Source organism: Octodon degus, unplaced genomic scaffold, assembly GCF_000260255.1.
Source record: "Octodon degus isolate 3935 unplaced genomic scaffold, OctDeg1.0 scaffold00086, whole genome shotgun sequence".
NCBI lineage: Eukaryota > Metazoa > Chordata > Mammalia > Rodentia > Octodontidae > Octodon > Octodon degus.
In genome coordinates, this window is record NW_004524662.1 from 8,536,149 (window position 1) to 8,560,875 (window position 24,727).

At 36.9% G+C, this 24,727-nt stretch overlaps 1 protein-coding gene and 1 pseudogene across 1 annotated transcript in view; one reads left to right on the plus strand and one right to left on the minus strand.

Annotated features, from left to right (window-relative positions):
* Heatr5a (HEAT repeat containing 5A) overlaps window positions 1-24,727 on the plus strand; it is a 179,247-nt gene that overhangs the window by 20,048 nt on the left and 134,472 nt on the right. The window contains exons 8-13 of the mRNA XM_023721836.1: window positions 664-919; window positions 1,394-1,549; window positions 3,043-3,293; window positions 5,521-5,632; window positions 11,619-11,771; window positions 16,228-16,327. Of these exons, the coding sequence (XP_023577604.1) occupies window positions 664-919; window positions 1,394-1,549; window positions 3,043-3,293; window positions 5,521-5,632; window positions 11,619-11,771; window positions 16,228-16,327 (1,028 nt within the window). The remainder of the gene's footprint in view (window positions 1-663; window positions 920-1,393; window positions 1,550-3,042; window positions 3,294-5,520; window positions 5,633-11,618; window positions 11,772-16,227; window positions 16,328-24,727) is intronic.
* Window positions 22,141-22,819, minus strand: LOC101568981 (annotated as a pseudogene).

A 24,727-nucleotide genomic window follows, 5' to 3' on the forward strand; every position in this document is an offset into this window, starting at 1 on the left:
GCTGATACTGACAAAGGATCTACAAAGTGCGATACAGGGTTTCAGGATAAATCCTGAGGGGACTTGACTGATCTTATCAGATACAAAAGTCACATATCTTGTTATATAGGTCTTGCTTTATCTTGGTCTTAAGCATCCAGTAGGAAAGTATAAAAACAAGGTATAAGGGGGAAACCATGTTGGTATGCAGGGCTCTAAAGGGCTTAGGTTAACAACTTCTGACATTGCCAGTCCTGCAGATGACCCACTACTATTATGGACTACTGCACTGTATTGGAATATTTTGCTGAATTCACACACCTACAATATTTAAATGACAATGGAATACCATTCTCTGACAAAACTAAACCAAAAAAGGGAATACAAATGAATGACCATTTTGTATCTGTGTATTCAAAATAGGATAGATATACAGCTACGTTCTCTTAATTTAGTGAATAAGATTTGTTTTAATGATGTTTGTGGACAGGATGTCATGTCTGCATCTTGTACAATGAATAACCACTGAGACAACAATGTGCAATGTATTTATTATTGAAACTGTCCTACTGATCGGTTTTGAAACTGTCTCATTCCTATTTATTCTCAATAAAATTATTTTTAAAATATTAATACAGAGTTGAAGTGATTAAATTTTGAAGATAAACCTCCTTTCTTTTTTAGGCTTACGTGGTGTTTGTTTCAACATTAGGAGGAACATGGCTAGAAAAAAATTTTGCTGTCTTTCTTTCTCATATCCTAAGCCTTGTGTCACAGTCGCACCCTAAAGCCACCCAAACTCATATCGATGCTATCTGCTGTCGCCGGTGTGTTTCATTTATCCTCCGAGCTACCATAGGAGGCCTTCTTGGAGAAAAGGCTCAGATGGCTGCTGCAAAGGATATCTGTCAGGCCATCTGGAAACAAAAGAAAGTTGTGGGTATGAATCTATGAAGGCAGCCTGTTTTAACAATGCTAAGGCAACATTATTAATATGAAAGTCTTAAAGGGCAGTGTTGTTTCTCAGAATTTATGTTGTGCTTCCTGTAAGAAGTAATTTTTTAAGCCATTAGTCCATTTTAGATCCTATAATATTGTCCTAAGTCTACTGTCTTGATGTTGTACTGAAATATTTTTTAGTTTCCTATGAGTTCTCCTTTTCAGTGCCTCTTTCTAAAAAACTAATAAGGAATCTGTAATCAGATTGTGTTAATTAGATCTGTTGTATTCAGTTCATTCTCTATTGATGCAGTTCCCCATTTAAGCATTTCAGTTAGTGCTGTAAGAGTTTGATACTTATCATGTGGCACTATATTGGTATTTGCCTTTGTATTTTTTTTCTGCTCCTAACACCCATTGCCTCTCCAAATTTTTTAAAACAGTGATGTATAGTTAATTTTTATGTTTCTGTCAGATGCTGTATTGAGTGATGGTAATTTGGAAACCCGGCCTGGTTCCACAGATGTATCAGCCAGCCAGCATATGTTAGTATGTGCTTTACAAGAACTTGGAAATCTTACATGTAATTTGGGTACCACTGCTGCCCCTTTGCTGCAGGACTCAAGTATAGGTATACACGTATTACTGACTCATCTGAATGCCTTATATTGTATTTGTATTTAATGAAGAAAATCTTCAGATAACTTACTTATTATAGGTTATTAAACTTATTGAAGTTTAATAATAGACTTACTAAAGATAATGAAAGGAAAAGTCATGATCAAGATTGTTTAAAATATGAATATATGTGAGGACTACGCCTGTCATGACAGCACCTGGGAGGCTGATGCACAAGGATCACTGCAAGTTCAAGGCCAGCCTGATCTGTGTAGTGAAATCCTGTCTCAAAAAGACCAAAAAAAAAAAAAAAAAAAAAAACCTGTGTGTATATGTGTGTGTGTTTTAATGATTTCTGGTGTAGACAGAATTGCACCAGCATCATGGCACATGCCTGTAATCCCAGCACTCAGAAACTGAGCAGGAGGATCATTGGGAGTTTGAGGCCAGCCAATTTATGTAACCAGTTCAAAGCTAGCCTGTGCTTATATATAACAAGAACCTGTCTCAAAAAGGAAAAAATAAAATGTGGTTTTTGTCCTTTTTGTCATACATTTCCTGAACAAGAAGGTTTACATTTTATTTGTTCTTATAAGTGATATAAATCTGGAACATATTATTTAAGTATCAAATGATGTAAAATTTATGTTTTGTTCTTGTTTTGGAGTGTTAGGGATGGAACCCAAGGGCTCACGCATGCTAAGAGGGCACTCTGTACACATTTTGAGGGGAATGGTGGTACTATTGCGCCCAGTGGTGCAGTACATACCTAGCCCTTTTTTACTTTTTATCATGAGACTAAGCCTTGCTAAATTGTCCAGGCTGAACTTGAACTTAGCAGTCCTTATGCTTCAGCCTTCAAATGGTTGGGTTTACATGTGTGAACCCCTGTGCCTGACCTGAAGGACTATCTTGAATTATGCCAAGTATAGACTTTTTTTTCTTGTTCTTTGTATTAATTTCTCTTTTCCTCCCTCCCTCCCTCCCTCCCTCTCGCTTTCTTTTCTTTCTCTCTCCCTTCTCTCCCCTGCCCTCTCCCTCTCTCCCCCTCTCTTCCTCTCGTTCTCCCCCTCTCTCCCCCCTCTCCCTTCTCCCCCTCTCTCATCCTCTCTTTGCCTTTCACCCCCCCTCCCTTCCCCCTCATCCCCCCTCCCTCCAGATTTGGGGTTTAAATCAGGGCTTTTTTACTGCTACCATTTGCAGTCTTTTTTGTATTTTTCAGTTTGAAAGAAGGTCTACCTAGGTTGTCTAGGTTGGGTTCAAACTTGCAGTCCTGCCTCAGCTTTCAAAGTGAGATTGCAAGTGTGTGCCACCACTTCCGGCCTTCTAGGTTTAAAAAAAAAAAAAAAAAAAAAGCTACTTTTATTAGTTATGTATTACTTTTTTTTTCATTCTGATTGGCTTTTAATAAAAATAATATATATTATATTCAGGTGACTTCTTTTGAGTGTTTTATGACTGAGTTTTATCTGTACTGCTACATCATTTTTTGTTCTGTTCTTTCAGGCCTTCTTGACAGTGTCATTTCAGTTGTTCTTCATCCCAGCATTTCTGTTCGACTAGCAGCAGCTTGGTGTTTACGCTGCATTGCTGTCGCATTACCTTGCTACCTAATGCCTCTCATAGATCGCTGCCTTGAACGACTTGCTATACTGAAGTCTTTGCCTGAAGCAGTAACTGGCTTTAGTTTTGCTCTGGCAGCTTTGCTGGGAGCAGTGAAACACTGTCCTTTAGGAATTCCTCATGGAATGGGCAAGGTAACAATTTCATCTTTTGTAAATAATAATATAATATTTCAAATTCTTCCTAAAAAATCATAGCTTTTTTAGTACCCAGTCAAAGCTATGCAGGACACTGTAATGATTATATAGCTCACTTATACTGTAGAAAAAATTTTGAAGTCAACTGAAGAAAAAGCTTATGAAACCTAGGACATATAAAATAAGCAAAGTATAGTGCTTGCAAGTTTTTGGAGAATTGTTTCATAGTAAACACATAACTTATGCTTCATTTTGGAGACTATAGGTAACTATTATTTCTTCCTTTCTCATCGTCATTTTTATATCATTGTTGAGTTTTATAGTATGTCCTCCGTGGCATAGGCTCTACAAAAGAATTTTAGAACTTCAGAAATTCCAGAAAACTTGAGCATTTTCAATGTTGTTGGAATGAAATAAGGTAGTTGCAACTTTAGGAGGTCATATTATCATTTAAATTTATTATTTTAGTTACATTCTGAACTAACTCATTACATTTTGTTAAAAATCTTTTTTTTTTAAGAATCTTGATTGCATGTGCCTGATTAAACTTGTTCTCACATCTCATTAATTCAGTTGAGTCTCATTTCCACACTGTATTTGAAACTTCATAGAAAATATCCTCTTGTCTTGATTTGACTAAAATGGTATGTTATGTCCTCATTTTTTAAATGCCATCCATCAACTAATTATATAAACTACAGATAATCCTAAATTAGTAGTAAGTTGATTAATTTTTGTTTGTTTGGCGTAACTAGGGATTGAATTCAGGCCCTTGTGCTTGCCAGGCAAGCGCTTATTCTACTGAGCTATCTCCCTGGTCCTGATTAGTTATTTTAATACTCTGTGTATTCCCCCTAGCTTGAACCACCAGTGGTACATGCATCGTTGTTCATTGGGCAGTTTGTACCACTGGTGTTACAAGCAGATCTAATCAATTTAATTTGATTAGATCTAATCAATCTAATCAATTTATTAGGTCTTTTTAGTAATAAAATTAATAAACAGTTGCCTGATGGGATAGTTATATATGTAAGACTGATTGTTGAAGTCAACCAGCAACAAGATGTACAAATTACAACCCTATTGTAAACATGTTACAATATGCTAGTCTTCATCTTTATGAAGCTTACATATAACTCTTAATACTTGCTGCATTAGTATATGGTAACAGCAGTTTCTCAGACATATTACATCTGGTTCTGTTGTTTCCTAAACTTTTTTTTGCCGACATCTTAATTTCACTCTACTTTGGAACTTACCTCAATACAAGACAATTTTGACCCTGGTGGTATAGTGCCACTGAAGTATTGCAGCTCATGTATAAAATTTTAAAAAGAGTGTGCCTATAATCCTAAGACTAAGAAGACTGAAGGCTTAAGCATCACAACTTTGAAGCCACTTTGGGCTACACAGCAAGTTTAAGGCCAGGCTGGACTATATAATGAGACTGTCTTAAAAATAGAGTGAGATCACTATATGAAGAAAGTTTTCTGATAGTAACTTCAAAGAAGATGGTTAACATTGACTGTAAATTAAAATTTTAGAATGTGCTGCTGAAGTGAGCACAGATTAAAATTTTATACAGCAAAGCCAGGTATGGTGGTGCATGTGGATAGCTCAGCCCTCAGGAGGCTGAGGCAGGAGGATCTCCATGAGTTCAAGGCCAGCCTGGACTACATAGCAAGACCCTGCAAATAATAATAATAATCTGTACAGCTATGTTTGAAATCTTATGGGGCCTGACAAATAGCTCAGTGGACTGAAGTGCCTGCTTAGGCAGATGCAACAGTCAGACTTGCATCTCTGGCATGCCATGCTGGCCCCACCCGCAGGATGCACTGCGATGACAGTTGAGGCTGGGCGTGGTGGTGTGCCCCTGCCAGCTCTTGGGAGGCTGAACACAGGAGAATCACTACAAGTCCGATCTATGTAGTGAGACCCTGTAGACCCTTACTAAAATACAAAAAAAAAAGAAATCTTATGAAACTGCCACATATGCCCCACATAGAATTATAGACTTACTGAGGCACTAATATTCTAGTATTTAACCTTGAAAATTCAGTGTTTTTATACTTTCCTGTATGATTTATCCTGTCTGAATTAATGACAGTCTTTTATCATTTATATGTAAGAGTTAATTTTTCAAGACCTTATAATTGTTGTGTTACTTGTCCACTAAATTATAAATTGATTTTTATTATCTTGTTCTTCCATATGTAAACAGATTATCATGGCATTAGCAGAGGATCTGCTGTGTTCTGCTGCTCAGAACAGTCGCCTTTCAGCTCAGCGCACACAAGCTGGATGGTTGTTGATCGCTGCTCTTATGACACTAGGTAACAGTGCTGTAGAAGGTTACTATAACTATGAAATACTTTGTTTTTGAAACAAAAGGACTAGTATATATTATTTGTGGATATTAAGTTGAATCTATCAGTTTAAATAGCCACACAAATATTTTTTTTTCCTAGAGGTCAGCTTAGAAAGACATTGACCACCCTGCACCCTGGCACAGGCCGGTTGTCCTAGCTACTCAAGAAACTAAAGCAGAAAGAAAGAGAGAGAGAGAGAGAGAGAGAGAGAGAGAAAGAGAAACTAAAGCAGGAGGGTCACATAATCCCAGGAGTTTGAGGCTAGGCTGGGCAGCAAGTGAGACCCTGTCTCAAAAAAAGAAAAATGACATTTACTTACTTTATTGCTAAAAATAATGTTTTCAGATATCTCATTTGAATTTTAAAAACATATTTATTTATTATTTATTTATTTCGTACACAGCTTGGACTTCAGCTTCCCCAGTGCTGGGATTATAGGCGTGCACCACCATGTCCAGTTTTGGTGTCTGGCATGGCGCACCCAGTGTTCCAGGGTGGCATGGCCTGCAGTACCAAAAATTGAACGCAGGTCTTTGTGCTTGGCCAGTCAGGCACTTAGACCACTGAGCTATCTCCCCAGTCCTCATAGTTATATTTTTATGAGTTACAGCTAGGATATTAAATAACTGCTTGGATTTGGTTAATCATTTTGGCACCTAGCTATGTATGAAGTAATTTGATCTAAAGGGGGTTTTAAAATAATCATTAATGAATGAGTGATTTAAGTAATACTATAAGTAATGTTTTTCAGGGTTTTTTTTTTTGTTGTTGTTGTTGGGTTTTGTTTGTTTGTTTTTTGTGGTACAAGGATCGAACTCAGGATCTTACAGGAAGGCAATTATGCCACTCAGCTATCTCCCCGGCCCATAAGTAAAATTTTTAAAAGAAATTTATTGGACTAGATTCCAAGTGCAGCCAAGAGACAAAATCTGGCTTGTGTTACCTGTTTTTATTTTGTTACTTTTTCTTTTAAAAAAATAGGAATACCAAATCAAATCCTTATTTTAATAGGGCCTGTACTCTTATCTAGCATAGAAGGGAGGGTTGGCACTACTGATAGAACCTATTAAACTAAAACCCAAGAAACAATACACAGTAGGTTACACAAGTGTTTCAGTAACAGGGCCAAAAATTTGCTGTGAATGTTATAAGGTCTGTGATTCAAGACATATGTTTTTTGCTAGTTATAAAAAAACAAAAGGAGAATATTTTGTGACAGTAAGAATTATGTGAAAGTCAGCTACTATTTCCCTTCATGGTTGATGGCTGTCTCCTGTACAGCATACTTATTTTCCATGGCCCAAACTCACTCTGCAGAACTTGTTTCTTTTCTTGCTTTTAATAAATACAGAACATTGCTACCTTTAAAGAAAAAAGTAATATTAAAATTTTAAATGTTAAGAATTAAATGAGGGCTGGAGAGATGGCTCAGTGGTCTAAAGCACCTACTGAAACAAGCTTGGCAAAGCACAGGGACCACGGTTCGATCCCCAGCACCACATGCCAGCCAGCCCCGCCCCCTGGTGGGCTGAGCTGGCCACACACACACACAATAAATAAATGTAATAAAGAATTATATGAAAGTTAGATTTCTGTGTCTACAAACAAAGTTTGCTTGTGGCCATCAGGTGCTGCAGAAAGGTTGAATACATAATTGCAAATGTATGGCTTTCTAAGACTCAAATACTTTGTAACAGAAAATGTTAGCTCCTAGCATAGAGCTTTAGTTCATAATGTTATTGCTGTAATGTGAGACGCATTCATTGGCTGTTTCATTAGTGTTGCCATGCCTGCCATATTGATGTTGTTAGTGAATTAAAGGGGAAATGACTTAGGAAAGATTTTAATAAATGTTCTTGAAACAAATACCATTCCTTTTGCAGACTATAAGAGGTACTTTTTCCTTTAACAAAATTAGAGTGTCATATTTTATTGTATATTTATAATCAGTATAAAAGATTAAATTTTTGATGAATGTTTTGATTACATTTTCTGAGGCTTATTCACTTTTCTTGTGCATTTTTCTTTTCCTTTATTACCTTTTTTAAGAGGTCCTAGCACCTCTTAAAAGGGATCAGTGATGAGTTCCAATGTAGTTATTATTTCTTTTTTTTTTTTTTCGTTTTCCTTTTTTTCTTTTGTATTTAGTATAGGGTCTCACTGCACAGATCGGACTCATAGTGATCCTCCTGTTTTCAGCCTCCCAAGTTCTGGGATTACAGGTGTGCACCACTATGCCCAGTCTCAGTCACTGTCTCAATGCACCTAGGGGCGAGGCTTGCAAAGTAGGCCAGAGATTGAACCCCAACCCCTGTGTCTGCCTAAGCAGGCACTTTAATTCACTGAGCTATCTGGCTGACCTGTAGTTATTATTTCTTTTGGTCCTCAAATCATCTCATCTTTGATTATTGAGAACTTAGTTCACATGCCCTTTTAGCGTGAACATAGTTTCTTTAATAACATGTTTGTTTTTGTGTGATGAGCTGTCCCAGCTGTCATGTTGTATATTAACTGCCTCAGGCTCTCTATCAGCTGTTTCTTCAAGGAACCTTGATTGATTTTTGAATAAAGTTTTATCTAACAATTCAAATGCCTTATTAAATAGGGTTTTGGGCTTAATACCTCATCTGTGTTTTCATTATTCCCTTCACAATTTATAATTTGTTCATTATTGTAATGTATACACTATACTGTGTCAACATAGATTTAAGTAAATCACATCAAATCTGCTCCTTGTATATGTGCTGCAACACTTAGTAGCCTTTCTTGTTATACTTTCCAGTTTGTATGATGCTATATGGAACAACTTGGGTTCACCTACAGATATCTCTGTCTTACATAATCTGTGGATGGCTCATGAAATGTGTTTGTGTGGTCTTTGTTAGATGCAGAACTCTTGGATGTGAAGACGTGTGTGTTTTTTAACTTTGTAATTACAATATACTCATTTTTCACAACTTACTTCATTTGCCTCTGAAATGAAATTATCTTTTTTTTAAGAGTAGAAATATTTCCTGGGGACTGACCAAATAGCTCAGCGAATTAAAGCGCCTGCTGAGGCAGACACAGGGGCAGGAAGTTTGATCCGTGGGCCTGCCATGGTGGCGCATGCCTGTAATCCTACTACTTGGGAGGCTGTAAACAGGAGGATCACTATGAGTCTGATTTACACATTGAGACCCTGTATACCCTGTCCTAAACACACACACACACACACACACACACACACACACACACACAAGAATATATTTATTGGAGGAAAGAAAGCTTCTGTCTGAGTGAGGGACAGAAGGGGGACCCAAGCGGTTGTCTCCCAGGAGATGAAATTTTCTTAATGCCTCTTTAGGAATACATGGTGTACTGTTCAGTATTAAGCTAGTGAGATATCTTAAGGAGGATACAAGGGAAAATACTGTACATATGAAATTTCTCTCTGTTATGGATGCTTTCAATGACTACACATTTACTTATTGGTATGTGACTAAATTTTGCTTAGCACTTTCTGTTTCTATAGTTCATTGTGTATAAATGGGAATGTGCATGGATATCTAGTCAGCACACACACACACACAACTCTTTTATAATCACTTATCTTTTATTACTTCACTCCTCTTTCCTTCTTTCATTGCAACTCTGTTGGGTGTTTTGTTAGTACTACTTTATCAAGGAAGTAATGAGTGCACTGGAGATATAGATTGTTGGCAGTGCACTTGCCTAGTTTCATGAGTCCATGGGTTACATTCCTGGAAAAAGTAGTGGGAAGCAAGCAAATATATTTTGCCTTTTCCTAAAGACCAAGTCAGAAGAAAAATGAACCTGCTATTTTAGCACCCTCAGAGCCTAAGGCAAGATCACAAGTTGAGGGCTAGCCTAGGCAACTCAGTGAGACTCTGTCTCAAAATATAAAATTAAAAATCATCAGTACAGAGGCCTTGGGTTGAAGCCCTCATTTTGTTAGGAAAAAAAGAAAGGAGAAAAAATAAGTTATTAGTCTTAATAAATTGCATACATTAAAAAATTTCTCACTATTGCTTTTTCATTTTATTATACCTGTTCTTTTAGAAATAACCAAAATATTTGAGTGATAATTGTATGTCAAACATTTTATAAAAGCATACTATTAGCCAAACACAGTTCTTTATATAAAATTGTGTAAGCCTTAGAAACTCTCCTGTGAGGCAGATAATGTTATTATCTCCATTTATACATGGGAAAACAGAGGCACAAAAGAGTTGTTATTCTTTCAGGCTTACAAAACTAAGACATGCCCCAGAGCCAGGTTGTTAATCTAACCCATATCCTTCCAAGACCCAGTTTAGTTCTATGCTTTGTTGCTGTAGTACAGAAGAGAGATGTAGACAACATTATGTGGGAATAAGAGAAAGGGAGTATTTGTTTACAGGAGAATTTTAGGTTACCCCAGAATATTGCTAGATGAGAAAAGTTGTGAGTCTTAATTTGTAGGTTTCTTGTATAGATTTTTACTCCCTTTAAGTTTCTAATGTTGTTATTGTAAATTCCCTTTTATTATTGGGATTTATTTATTCATACTCACTTCACTGATGATGTTGCTCTCAAATATTTCATGTGTGATTCCTTTGGGAGGGAGGTTATTTTATTTTGGTTTGGGTTTTGGCTTTTTGAGACATGTTCTTGCTTTGTAGTTCAGACTTGCTTTGAACTCACTATGTAACCCAGCCTGATTTCAAATTCATGGCAATACAAGCATGCACCACCATGCCTGGCCATATCTGATTCTTGACCTGAATAAGTTGCTGTCAGAAGTTAACATTAGAGGCAAAGGGATGCAGCTCAGTAGTAGAGTGTATGCTTATCATGCATGAGCCCCTAGATTTAATCCCAGTACCAAAAGTTAGTACCATTACTCTGAAGATCAGAGATATGGTGTTTGCTGTTATATCTTCCATTGATGTAGTATATCATAGACTTTCCAAATACTTCAAAGGGCATGGTATCATTTGGATTTGACAAATAATGCAGGTGGTACCAATGTTATTTTATACATATAATAAACATAGTCCCAGCAGTAGCAAAAGAGTTTACATGGAGCCCAAGGTTTATCATTTGCTCCTTGTTATTCTTGTCTCTAGTACCTTCTTCTACTAATTCACTCAATAGTGGAATCATTTGAAATCAGAAAGTAAGAAAAAAAAAAAAAAAAGAAATTGTAGTAGTAAATTAAAATGGGCCAGCCAAATAGCTCAGCAGATTAAAGTGCCTGCAAGCAGGCCCAGGGGCCAGGAATTTGATCCCTGGGCCTATTGTGCTGGCCCTGCCCCAGGCATGTGCTGAGATGGCAGTTGAAACTGGGCATGGTGGTGCATGCCTGTAATCCCAGCTCTTGGGAGACGGTAAACAGGCAGATCCCTATGACTGCAGTCTAGTAGTGAGACCTGAACGCTCTGTAGACCCTTTCCTCAAATTAAAAAGATCAAATAAAATGTTGGGTTTTTGTTTGTTTGTTTGGGTGTTTTCTTTTGTTGAGATACAGTCTTAATATATACCATAGGCTAGCCTCAAATTTGAGATGATCTTGTCTCAGTCTTCAAAGTCCTTGGATTAAAGACAGCATGTCTGGCTGAAATATGTTTAACAGGGAAATTCCTGTTTAATAATAGAATTTTAAAGAATAACCTCATTGAGCCAATGAAATAGCTCAGCAGACTCAGCACTTGCTTAGGCAAGTGCAGGGACCTGGGTTTGATACCCCATACAACATGCCACACAGGCCCTGACCCTGGGCCTACTGAGCTGGCCTCCAAGACCAGGCATGGTGGTGCAGACCTATAATTCCAGCACTGGGAAGGCTGAAAATAGGAGAATCACTACAAGAGTCTGAACTGCCTAGTGAGAACCTGTACCAAGCACATTAAAATAAATAAATAACCTCTTTAGGTTATTTTGTAATAATAAGTTGAATAATTTTCAGGTCCTGCAGTTGTCAGTCATCACCTTGCTCGAGTTCTGCTGTTGTGGAAGTGTGTCTTCCCAGCATCTCCTAAAGACCTGGAAACAGAAAAGAGCCGAGGAGATTCATTTACATGGCAAGTAACACTGGAAGGACGAGCTGGTGCACTCAGTGGTAGGTTCAGTTCAGTCTTTATCTTGCTTTCTTTTACTTTTTCTCTACATGTAATATTTATTTCACTTAAATTTGGGGAGGAGCAAATCTGCTTCAAATGATTTTTGTAACTGAGCATAGTTGATTTGGTTGACAATGGTAACTGCAGAATGAACTAATAAATCAAACTTGAGAGAGTTCCAATCTTTAAGCTAATGCATGATGCAAACCAGTTGTCAAGATTGCTTTGTCTTAAATAGGTCTCCATTTTTCTCTTTATAAATAGTAGGTTTTTATTTAAATAGCACTAATGAAGCTTCGCACCCATTTAGTCTGTACCTCTATGAATGTTACACTTCTTCATAATACAAGATATGTAGAGTGTTAAAAATACTCTACCATGAAAATTTTAACTGAAGTATGGTGGGTTTCCTGGAAAAACTGAAAAGCATTGGTTTTGGTTTTGTTTGCTTGTGACAATTTTACTCTTAAAAGTAAAAAATCAACCAGGCATGATGCTGCACACCTGTAATCCCAGCACTCAGAAAGTTGAGTCAAGAGGATTGCTGTGAATTTGAAGACACCCTGGGCTCCATTATGAGTTCAAGGCCAGCCTGAATTACACAGCAAGACTCTTTCAATAAAGAAAAAGAAACAAAAACTGTGAACCAAGAAACTTGTAGATTTAATAACCAAATTTAGTAGTGTAACAGGATACAAAATCAACACTCAAAATTCAATAGCATTTCTATATAACAACAACAAACACACAGAAATTATGAAAAGCATGCCTTTCACAGTAACATCAAAAAAATTAAATACTTAAGAATTAATCTCATGGGGGCTAGGAATATAGGTCAGTAGAATAAGTGCTTGCCTGGCAAGCACAAGGGGCTGAGTTCAATTCCCAGTTCCACCAAAAAAAAAGAAAAAGAATCTCACAAAGGAAGTAAAAGATTTATACAATGAAAATTATAGTACTCTGAAAGAGATTGAAGAGGGTTTTAGAAAATGGAAAAATATTCCTTGCTCCTGAATAGAAAGAACCAATGTTGTGAAAATGGCCATACTTCCAAAATTGTTACACAAATTCCATGAAATCCTGGTTAAAATACCCTTAGTATATCACCAATCTCGAGAAAACATTCCTGAAATTCATCTGGAAACAGAAGAGACCTAGAATAGCGAAAGCAATCCTGGGCAACAAAGGAAAGGCAAGAAGCACCACAAACCCTGACTTGAAATTAGCTACAAAGCTACTGTGATAAAATCCGCATAGTCTTGGCAAAAAGACAGCCCTGAGGATCAGTGGAACAGATTAGAAGATGCAGACACATCTACAAACACACTTACCCACCTTATTTTTGACAAAGGGGCTGTCTCAGATGCTTTTCTCACCTTCTGGGACAAAGTACATGACACAGAAAACTAAGGAAGGAAGGGTTTTATTTAGCTTGCAGTTTGTGGAGGTTTCAGTCTATACTCAGTGGGCTCCAAGGCAGAGTGGCACATGGAACAGGGCAGCTGTTAATGGCAGTGAAAAAGCAAATGGAGAAGCTACAGCTGAGGCAACTACCAAGCCTCTCTCCCCTCCACATTGTATGCAAATTACCCACCCTGGGGCAAGTGTAGCACTCACACCTATAATCCCCACATTGGATTATGAATTAATCACAAACTCTAGAACTCATGACTGCATGAGGATTTGGGGGAACACCTAGACACAAACCATAACAGGGGCCAAACATGTTCACTAGTAGAAAGCCTCTTTAATAAATGATACTGGAAATACTGCCTTTCCACATGCCGAAGACTAAAACTAGACCCATGTCTATCACCATGCACTAAACTAAAATCAAAATGGATCAAAGATTTACATACTAAAACAGAAACACTAACTCTATTGGAGGAGTAAGTAGGTAGAAATCTTGTAAACGGGTGGGTAGAAGGGGAGAGTTCATGAACAAAAAACGTACTGCAGGGAAAATACTTTAAAGAATCAACAATTGTGATCTCATCTTTTTGCAGTTTCTTCACATCAAAAATCAGCAGAGTAAAAAGAAAACCCATGAGTTGGGGGAAAATTGTAGTTAATTACCCTGAGACAAAAGACTTCTGTCTAAAACATATAATGAATTTTTAAAAAATCAGGCCACCCCAAATTCAAAGACTCAGTCCAAAAATGGGCATCTGAGATGAATACACACTCCTCATAGGAAGAAATACAAATGACAAGTAAATATATGAAAAAATGTTCAGCATCATTGATCATTCAAGAGGTGTCAATTAGAACAACACTGAGGTTCCATCTCATCCTAAAAAGAATAGCTGTCATCAAGAAGCCAAACAATAATGAATACTGCTGAGGCTGTGAGGAAAAAGGAATCCTTCTGCACTGTTGGTGGGAATGTAGACTGGTACAACCACTATGGAAATCAACATGGGGATTGCTTAAAAAGCTAGCATTGTAGGTCCTGTTTGACCCAGCTATTCCCCTCCTAGCCAAATGAACAGAAAACATTGTACCACAGGGATATATGTGCACTCATGTTTATAGCAGCACAATTTGTCTTGGCTAAATTTTGCAAACAGGGCTGGGGAGATGGCTCAGTGCAATAAGTGCTTCCCTGGCAAGCACAAGGACCTGAGTTCAATCCCCGGTTCCACCAAAAAAAATAAATAAATTAATTAATTAATTAATTAATTAAATTTTGCGAACAACCCAAATGCCCATTAACTGAGGAATAAATATAAAAGATACATTTTTACACAATGAAGTATTACTCAGCTTTAAAAAAAGATAAACTTAATAAAATAAATAGATGCAACTAGGTAAGTGAAATAAAGCAGACCCACATGTGCAAACATTATATTGTTTTACTAGTGTAAGAACCTGAAAGGATAAATAAAATCTGAAAGGTAGAGTAGATACTGTGAAAGGGAAAGACTGTTCAATGGGAAGGAAAAAGTAGGATGAAGAAAAGGACCAAAAAAAGGGAAAATATATATATTTATGTATGTATACAGAATAGCTTGGGTAATTGTATTGCTACTTTGTGCTGCTCTATTAAAAAGGAGCAGTTAATGCTTTTTTTTTTTTCCTTTTTCTTCTTTTTAATTTCTTGATGCTACTGAGCTATATCCATGGCCTTGAATTCCTGATGTTTTGCTTAGTAAAATTCTGTATAATTTCTTTTTTTTTTCTTAATGTGTTTAGGGCAGGGTTTACAGGGTGTTACTACATAGATCATACTTATAATAACTCTCCTGTTTTCAGCCTCCCAAGCATGGGGATTACAGGTGTGTACCACCACACCCAGTCTCAAATCACCATGTCAGTGCTCCCCAGGGGCAGGGTGAGCACACATGCTGGGATCGAATCCTGGGTTCTGTGCTCTGCCTAAGTATGCGTTTTAGTCCACTGAGCTATCTGGCCTGCCCCCCTTTTTTTTTTTTACCTTTCTTTATTCTCTTTAAAAATTTTTTTTAAAGTTTTTTTTTTTTTAAGTAAAAAATCAATTGTCAATGTGATCTCAAAATTCATACATGAAGTAACTCCAGATGAAAAGGTTCTTGGGCAACAGAGATAGCTCAACAGCATAATCACCAGCCTGGCAAGTGCAATGTCCTGAGTTTGATCCCTGGTACAATAATGATAATAACAAGAACAACAACAATCATAAAAAAAAGGTTCTTCACTAAGAAGATAACAATGTACAATGTATTGGTTATCGAAAATGTCCTATTAATCAGCTTTGAAAAAAAATACAAATTCTCTATGATGATTGTAATTGTTACATATATCTAAAATATACCAATAGAATCTAATATAAAACCAAAAAAAAAAAAAAAAAGTTCTTGGGCTGGTAAGATGGCTCAGTGATCTAGAGCACCTACTTAGAACAAACTTAACAAAGCACAGGGACTGCGGTTCAATCCCCCAGCACCACATGCCAGCCATCCCCACCCCCTGGTGGGCTGAGCTGGTCACACACACACATAATAAATAAATAAATAAGTAAGTAAGTAAATAAATAAATAAATAAAAGTTCTTGGTTTCTTAACAGTGTTGATTTCCAACATGCTGTCAACAAGGTTGGGTCAACAAGGTTGTACAGAAACTAGTGTGAAATTGACAAATTTGAAAGTCTAAGCTTACTTGTTTCTTAACCTTTGAGCTCAAAGGCTGAGCAAAATTCCAGAAGAACAGCATCTCTTAGTTTAGTTATTGGTCCCTTTTAATTATGCTAGGAAGGATTTTTTTGTTCTTTGTTTTTTGGTTTTTGTTGTTTTTCTTTTAATCATTAGAGACAGAAGGCACTAGCTTCTTTTTATACTGGACTTTATAGAGGTTTTGTTTTGTTTTGTTTTGGCGCATTTCTTTATTTGCTAATAAAAATACACATGTTGAACCATAATCATGTTCCTTTCCTGGTTGATTATGCTATGTTGGATAATAGTATGCTTTCTTTTTCAGCTATCAAGAGCTTTGTTTCTCACTGTGGTGATCTCCTTTCTGAGGAAGTAATTCAGCATCTTCTTCTACCACTTCCTTGTGCTGTGGATTTGTTAACCCAGTAAGGATTATCTGTTCAACTGATAAAATTTTCTAAGAGCAATTAGTTACCCTTTGATTATGTAATATCCCTAGAATGCACTGATAGAGCAAGTGTCTATGGTTGATTGATAATTTTCTGTTTGTGAAAGAAGGCAGTCATTTACTTGTCATTGTTTTTTAAGCTTAGGTTAGGATTTTGAAAGAAAAATGCCTATTGAAAGGGAAGGAAAATTATTTAGTGAATAATGTACTTTTCTTACAAGCAGATTTAACAGGAAATTAAATATTAACCTTGTTAACTTTTCAGGTAGGCATTGTATTGGTTGGTTACTGCTGTTCTGCGTTTGTCAGAACCAGATGCTTGTAAACAGGTTCAGTTGTTTTGTTTGCTTGTATTTTTCTTAAGTTTGAGTTATACATACATGATAGAGAAAAACTAATAAATATCATGAATACTTATAATTTCCAAATTAATAGTGTGTATAAAAACTCTTCCCCCAAAGTGTTTAATGGTACAGTATTTTACATATGTAAAAATACATTAAGATATGGCTTGTAGGGGGCCAGGGAGATGGCTCAGTAGAATAAGCATTTGCCTGGCAAGCACAAGGTCCTGAGTTCAATTTCTGGTACTGCAAAAAAAAAAAAAAAAAAGATATGGCTTATAAAGTATAATAATAAAGTGAACTGTGAACTCAGCATATGAGGTATGATCAGAATACCTTGGTTTATGAACTGAAATTCGTTTTCAATTTTGGGGAAGATGACTGCCTTTGTATTTGTGTGGGGAAGATGGCTATGCTGTGTTTGTCACCCAGTGCAGAGTTTGTGAACAGTGTAAAATTTTGCCAAATGCTTTGTTTGTGAACTAAAGTTTTTTGCCAACAGACGCATTCGTGAATTATAGTATATGGTAACCATTACAGTTTTTACAATAAAAGGCACATTGCTGTTAATCCTCCTCTCAGTGCCCTTACAGCAAACACGCATCAGTTTTACCAGTTTTTTGAACCAGTTCTGAGAGTCCTTGTTTGTGTCTTTACACATTGTAACAAAAGTATGATGAATGCTGCTGTGAGTGCTACCCAGCAGCCAGGTGGTCTTGTAAAAATGTTGTTACGTCATTATCCACATTATTTACTGGACCTGAGATCATGCAAGTTGTGGGTCTTCCCCAGAGTCAAAATAGGCACCAAAGGTAAATGTGTTGAACTGATTCAGGATGTCAAGGCAGCTGTGATAGAGCAGCTAAACAGGCCTTCCAGAATTGCTTCAGAAAGTGGCAAGAATAATGAGATAAGTGTGAGTGGAATGTTTTGAGGGGGATTAGTGGCAATATGAAAAATTTTAAACATTCACCATGATATTCAGTCATTCTTCTAAGTAGAGCAAAGGCTATAAATGCTCCCATAAAGTGCCAAATAGTAAATATTTTAGAGCCATTGTAACCTACAGGCTTTATGTTACAATTGCTAGACTCTGTCATAGTAGCTCAAAAGTAGTCTTAGCTACTGAATATGACTGTGTGCATTAACACTAGACATATCTTTAACCTGTTTCTCTTTTAGATTGTCATTCTTTTGCCATTCATCAAATACTAAAACGTCTATAGTTTTTTGATAAGCAGACATTCTTGATTTAAATGTCAGGTGTATCCATCTTTTACTTTTTGATTTGTATATTATGTGTTTTGTTTTTAAAAGCTTTTCTGCAAAGTTATATTTTGTTATATTTCTCTTTGAAATGTTTCAAGTTTTATCTTTGATATTTAAGTCTTTAATCCATCTGGAACTGATTTTTCTTCTTCAAGTAAGGGAGACCTCTCTCTTAGTCTGTGCTGCCACAGCAAAGTACCTTAGACCATGTGATTTATAATGATCAGAATTTATTTCTCAGAGTTCTCAAAGCTAGGAGTTCAAGATCAAGATTTTGGTATGTAGTGTGAGCCTGGTCTCTGCTTTTAAGAAAGCACCTTATTACTATGTACTCTGGAGAAGATAGATGCTGTGTCCTACATGGCAGAAAGGACAGAGGACAAAAAGAACCCAAACTTCCCCTATCAAACCTTTTATAAAGACATTATTCTTTTGGTAGTAATTATTAAAAAACTGTGATGTGTATAATTGTTGCTTCTATAGTTGATCCGATATCCAGGCATTTTGCTAAGTTCTTCTTTTGAACTTAAATTCTTCATTTAATTCTGGATTTTATTTTTACATTATAGTACCTTATTCATATTCTCTGTATACAGTGGCATATGCTTGCGTTGACCCACCTGCTGAGGAGGCCTCGCTTGAGGCTAGTTCCAGACAATGTAGTAAGACCCAGTATTTTAAACAAAGAGGGGGATAGAGGGGCAAGTGGTTAAAGAGAAATAAGAAATTCTTCTTATATTTAACAAAACTTTATTATACACTTTTAGTAGATTATCTTTATTAGGCTAAGAGAATAATCTTACATTCATCATGATTTTTGTTTTTTTATCATGAGTAGATTTTATTTTTTATAAAATAGTTTAATCCAATAAGCTTTTGTTTTTCATTTATGTATTTGGTACAGGGTCTCACTATGCAGCTCAGACTCATAGTAATATCCCTGTTTTCAGCCTCCCCAGTCTTGCTCCACAGCAAGACTCTGTCTCAAAAAAAAAAAAAAAAGATGTATAAGTATTTCATCAAATTCTGGCGGAGCATTTGTAAAGATTGGAGTTACCTGTCACAATCATCTGTCTAGGACAGGGGAGATGGCTCAGTGGAATAAGTGCTTCCCTGGCAATCGCAAGGGCCTGAGTTCAATCCCTGGTTCCACCCCCTCCCCCCCCAAAAAAAGGAAACACAATCATCTGTCTATAAAACATCCATGAGTTGGGATTTTTTTGTTGTTGTTTAGGAGAAGACTTTCATTTAAAACTACATGTTTCATTTCTTTGGTTGATTTTTTCTTTTAGTTTACAAATAGTTTTATTTCATATCAGTAATTGTATATGAAATGAGTATTTGAGTAAAAAGCAAGTATAGAGGAGGGACAGCTTTCATTTAAGTTTATTATTTAGTGGAAATGCTTAAAAATATATCCAGTAGTGTATACAAAACATTTTTAAGAAGTTTACTGGTATTAAAATATGTACCTATGAAAAGCTAAAGGTTTATTTACATTGAAATTTTAAAATCCTTTTTATGTATTTATTTATATTTTTATTTCTTTTTAATTTTTCAAGAGAGGACGAATTAGAATTAAAACAAAAAATTACAAGTGATACAGATTTTCACTTAACAAAGTAATATGAGGGCTGGAGAGATGGCTCAGTGGTCTAAAGCGCCTACTTAGAACAAGCTTAGCAAAGCATCAGGGACCGCGGTTCAATCCCCCAGCACCACATGCCAGCCAGCCCCGCCCCCTGGTGGGCTGAGCTGGCCACACACACACACCACACTCTCTCTCTCTCTCTCTCTCTCTCTCTCTCTCTCTCAAATAAAAAAAAATAAAAACAAAGTAATATGAATTTCACAGTATTTGTTGTAATGCATAGTGTTGTCTTCCAACCAGTTATTCATATTACCAGATATATGCATGTAAAATTGGAAGAAGAAAAAAAATAAATGTTTAAGAAATTAAGAAGAGAAAAAGTACAAGCAATTGAAAAAAGGATACGAAACAAATTAAAGCATTAATTGCTTCTTTCCATAAACTAGGAGAAATGCACAGTACAGCTGTCCAAAGCATCCTGCTTATATACATAGATATATCTCTTTCTCCCACTCCCTCCTGTCCTTCTCTAAACTCAGTAACTCTTTCTTTTTTAACAAGTTCATTTCCTTTTACAGTATCTATTGTACCCTTCAGATTCCATTTTTCTCTTTCAGATTCTCACACTTAGGAGACAATATGATGTTTGCACATGCGAGTCTGATTTATCTCACTAAAGAGTATGTTCTCTAGTTACATCCATTAACTAACAAAAGACTTAAATTTATCTTGTTTTATAGCTGAATAATATTCCACTGTGTAAAAATACATTTTCTTTATTCATTCTTCTGTTGATAAACATCTGAGTTGTCTCCAGGATTTAGCTTTAATAAATTGTACTGCTATAAACATGGGTGTACGTGTATGGCTGTGGTATGAGGTTTTCAGTTTTTCAGGAAAAATACCCAGGAGGGGAATAGCTGGCATGAATGGGATTTCCAATCCTAGCTTTTTGAAGGAATCTCCACACTGATTTCTGTAGTAGTTGTACCAGTCTGCATTCCCACCAACAGTACCGAAGAATTCCTTTTTCTTCACAGTCTCTGCAGCATTTGTTACTGGCTGACTTCTTAATGTTAGCCATTCTTTCTGCAGTGAGATGGAATCTCAGTATTGTTTTAATTTGCATTTCTCAAGTGACTAATGATGTTGAACATTTTTTCATATATTTACTTGCCATTTGTAGTTCTTCCTCTGAGAAGTGTGTATTCATCTCAGATGCCCATTTTTGGATTGGGTCTTTGAATTGGGAGGGGCTGTGATTTTATTTCTTTGTATGTTCTCAATAGAAGGCCTTTGTCAGAGGAACAATTGACTATAATTTTTTTTCCCAATGTATTACTTTTCTTTCGACTCCTTTGGAGATTTGCTTTGAAGTACAGAAACTTTTCAGAAGGATGAGATCCCAGTTGTTCATTCTTTAAAGTATTTACCGTGCGGTCTGGTTTTTGTTCATGAACTCTCTACGTACCCCTCTCTAAGATTTCTACCTACATTTTCCTCCAGAAGATTTACTGTTTCTGTTTTAATATTTGAATCTTTGATCCATTTTGATTGTGCATGGTAATAGGCATGGCTCTAGTTTTAGCCTTCAGCATGTGGAAAGCCAGCTTTTCTAGTACCATTTATTAAAGAGGTATCTTTCTTGCAGTTAGTCTGTTTGGTATCTTTATCAAAAATAAGGCAGCTGTGTGTTTACAGTTGTGTCTGCATCTTCTAATCTGTTCCATTGATCCTCAAGTCTGTCTCTATGCCAGTACCATGCTGATTTTATCTCAATAGCTTTCTAGTGTAATTTCAGGTCAGGGATTGTGATACCTCCTTCCTTTCCTTTGTTTCCCAGGATTGCTTTTGATATTGTAGGATTTTTTGTGGTTCCAAATGAATTTGAGGAAAGTTTTCTCTAGCTCTCTGAGGTATACTATTGATATTTTATTCAGGATTGTATTGAATCTGTATAGCAATTTTAGGAGTATGGCCATTTGTACAATGTTGATTCTTCCTGTCCAGGAGCATGGAATATTTTTCCATTTTTTTTCAGATTCTCTTCAATCTCTTTTCTCAGAGTAACATAATTTTCACTGTATGGAATCTTTTACTTCCTTTGTGAGATTGATTCATAAGTATTTAATTTTTTTTTGATGTTACTGTGAAAGGCATGGTTTACCTAATTTCTCTCTGTGTTAATTTTTTGTGTACAAAAATGTTACTGATTTTTGTATGTTGACTTTATATCCTGCTACATTGCTGAATTTAGTGATTAAATCTATAAAAGACTCTTGGGGGAGTATTTGGGGTCCTCTATGTAGACTATCATGTCATCTGCAAATAATGATAATTTCACTTCTTTTCCAATCCTTATTTGTTATTTCTCTTTTTTTTCCCAAATTGATAGTCTTTATTTCACAGATACAAACAGACACACAGATACAATTAATGTAAGAAACCATACGTTATGGTTTCTAAACATTTCCCTACTAACGTCTTTGTGAGAGGCTGTTGTCCTTCATGGGTCAGGGAAAGTTCAGATGGCACTGTTTTTAAGAGCCCAACTTTTCTTCCTTTCTCCTAGCCAGTTAAGTTTTTTCAGAAGTCCTGCTGGGTGTTTTCTTTGTTAACCTCTCCCTCTTGCTGCTTAATTTGATAGATTTCATTCTCTAGTTGCACAATAGTCCGTTCAATCTCATAATTTTTATTGACCAGGAATACCCAATTTGACTACATTTATCTCCGTTTGCATACACCTGTGAGTTGCATGTTCTTCCACTGCCAATTTAAATCTTAAATATGTTTCCTTAACTTCTGAAGCTCTTTCTGTGTATGTTCAGTTGTGTGAACTAGATTTTCGTTATACTCTTTCCAGGCATTATATCCATGCTTGACATTAGTTCCAGATTCTCAATTCAAACTGCTTAATGTTCTAATTGGGCCACAGAATTGTTCACACATTCTTGCCATGCAGTAATGTCATTTTTCTGACCTGAGGAAGAGGTTGGAAGCTCGTATCATTTCATACTGAGCAGTTTAAAGGTTGGTTGTCTCACAGCCAATCTTCCAAATTCATTTCTCATTATGTCAGTTTCAAAAGTGGAATAATCAGTACTGTTAAGTAGCTCAGGTAATTCTTAGTAGGAAGGTATCTGTGCATTTCCTCCTCTACCACTGCCACAGCTGTTTCCTGCATACACAACACTTGATAGCCTTGATCAAAATATTGCAGCGCATCCACTACCACCTCTTTGGCCACCAGACCCATACCCACCATTGCAGAGAAAACACTGACCTTTAGGATTTCTGAGTCTGAATCTGTTTCTCTTGTCTAACTTCTCTGGCTAATGTTTCCAGAACTATATTGAATAGAAGTGGAGATTTGACCCACAGCGCAGGCCCGGTGTGTGAGTGAGAGGACCTGGGCCCCGCCAGATCCTCATTCGACTCAGATCGCGGGGCTGGTGTGTGAGTGAGATGACCTGGGCCTGTCAGATGCTGATTTGACCCAGAGCCCAAGCCTGGTGTGTGAGTAAGATGACCCGGGGCCCGCCAGATCCTCATTCCACCCTGAGTGCAGGCCCAGCATGTGAGTGAGACAACCTGGGGCCCGCAGGATCCTCATTCGACCCTGAGCCCAGGCCGGGCTTGTGAGTAAGACGACCCGGGGCCCACAGGATCCTGATTCAACTCTGAGCCCAGACCTAGCGTGGAAACTGCAGCAGAACTCTTTGCAAAGAGGCTAGAGGCAAGACCCACCTAGCTGATTCAGGAACAGAACATCTTGCCAGAGTAGCAAAGAGGGTTCACCTCCAAGGGCTGCAACAGGAAGAAGTGGAGCACAGAAAGCAAATCCAAGCCACACCCACTTTGGACGAGTTTGAACTTGGTAGATCAGGACCTGACGCTAAGGTAATAACTATCTAAGCTCTACACCAAAGGTCAGAAGACAATGCTGTAGAAAATGACAAAGAGAAGGAACAAAATGCAGTCTTAGGCCCTGAGCCCACCCAGAACAAATGCAGAAGATACCAGCATAGAAGAAATTGGAAATCACACACCTGCAGGAAAAAATAAAACCTGCAAGATGCTGCTAAGATGAACAGCGTGAGACTAATAGGCATCAAGGAGAAGAAAGGAGTCAATACAAATGATATAAAAAGAATATGGATGGAAATAATAGCAGAAAACTTCCCAAGTATCTGATGTTGAGGTAATCGAAGCATATAGAACTGAAGCATATAGAACTCCAAATAATATAAACCAAATTAAAACTGCACCTAGACATATAATAATCAAGATCCCAGAAATTCAGCACCAGAACAGTATTCTAAAAGCTGCTAAAGAAAAGAAACATCACATTGAAAGGAAAACCCATCAGAATAACAGCAGATTCCTCTTCACAAACCATCAAGGCAAGAACAACATGGAGCAGAGTACTTCAAGTCTTGCAAGAAAACAAATTGCAACCCAGACTGATAAACCCTGCAAAACTCTCTTTCAAGTATAATGGAGAAGTGAAGTACTTCCATGACAAAGAACAACTAAAGAATTTCATGATGACAAGGCCAAACCTACACAGACTACTAAAAGATGTTCTAGAGAAGGAGCAAAATAACCACAACTCCATGAATGATAATGGAAAGAACCCACCAAATAGGGAAAACAAACACAGGAGAGTAACAGGTATACAAAAGCAGTCTTTCATTTATTCTTTTGTATACAGCAGCAAGGTATTTCCATCAGCATACTCTATAAATGGACTTCTCCTGCACCCTCTGGGTCATGATTCTGTCTGGGTCTACAGGGTGGATATCAAGGAAATAGCAGTAGCTCAGTTCCACAAGTGACGCCTGGCCACCAGCAAGTGTTATGGATAATATCCGTGTCTACGACACACTAAAACTTTGTGCAGTATTCTATCCCCAAACTGATAGAAGTTCTGGTCATTTATTTCACATTCCAGTATTTATCTTACGTTTTATTCTTAGTAATTCTTTACTATCATGAAAACTTTTTCTTCAATTGTTTTGAAACATTTAATTTTCTGAGTATTGCTTTATCTTAATTTTTGTTTTAAGATTTATACTGTAAGGGCTGGTGACATGGCTCAGTGGTCTAAAGCACCTACTTGGAACAAGCTAAGCAAAGCACAGGGACCGTGGTTCAATCCCCCAGCACCACA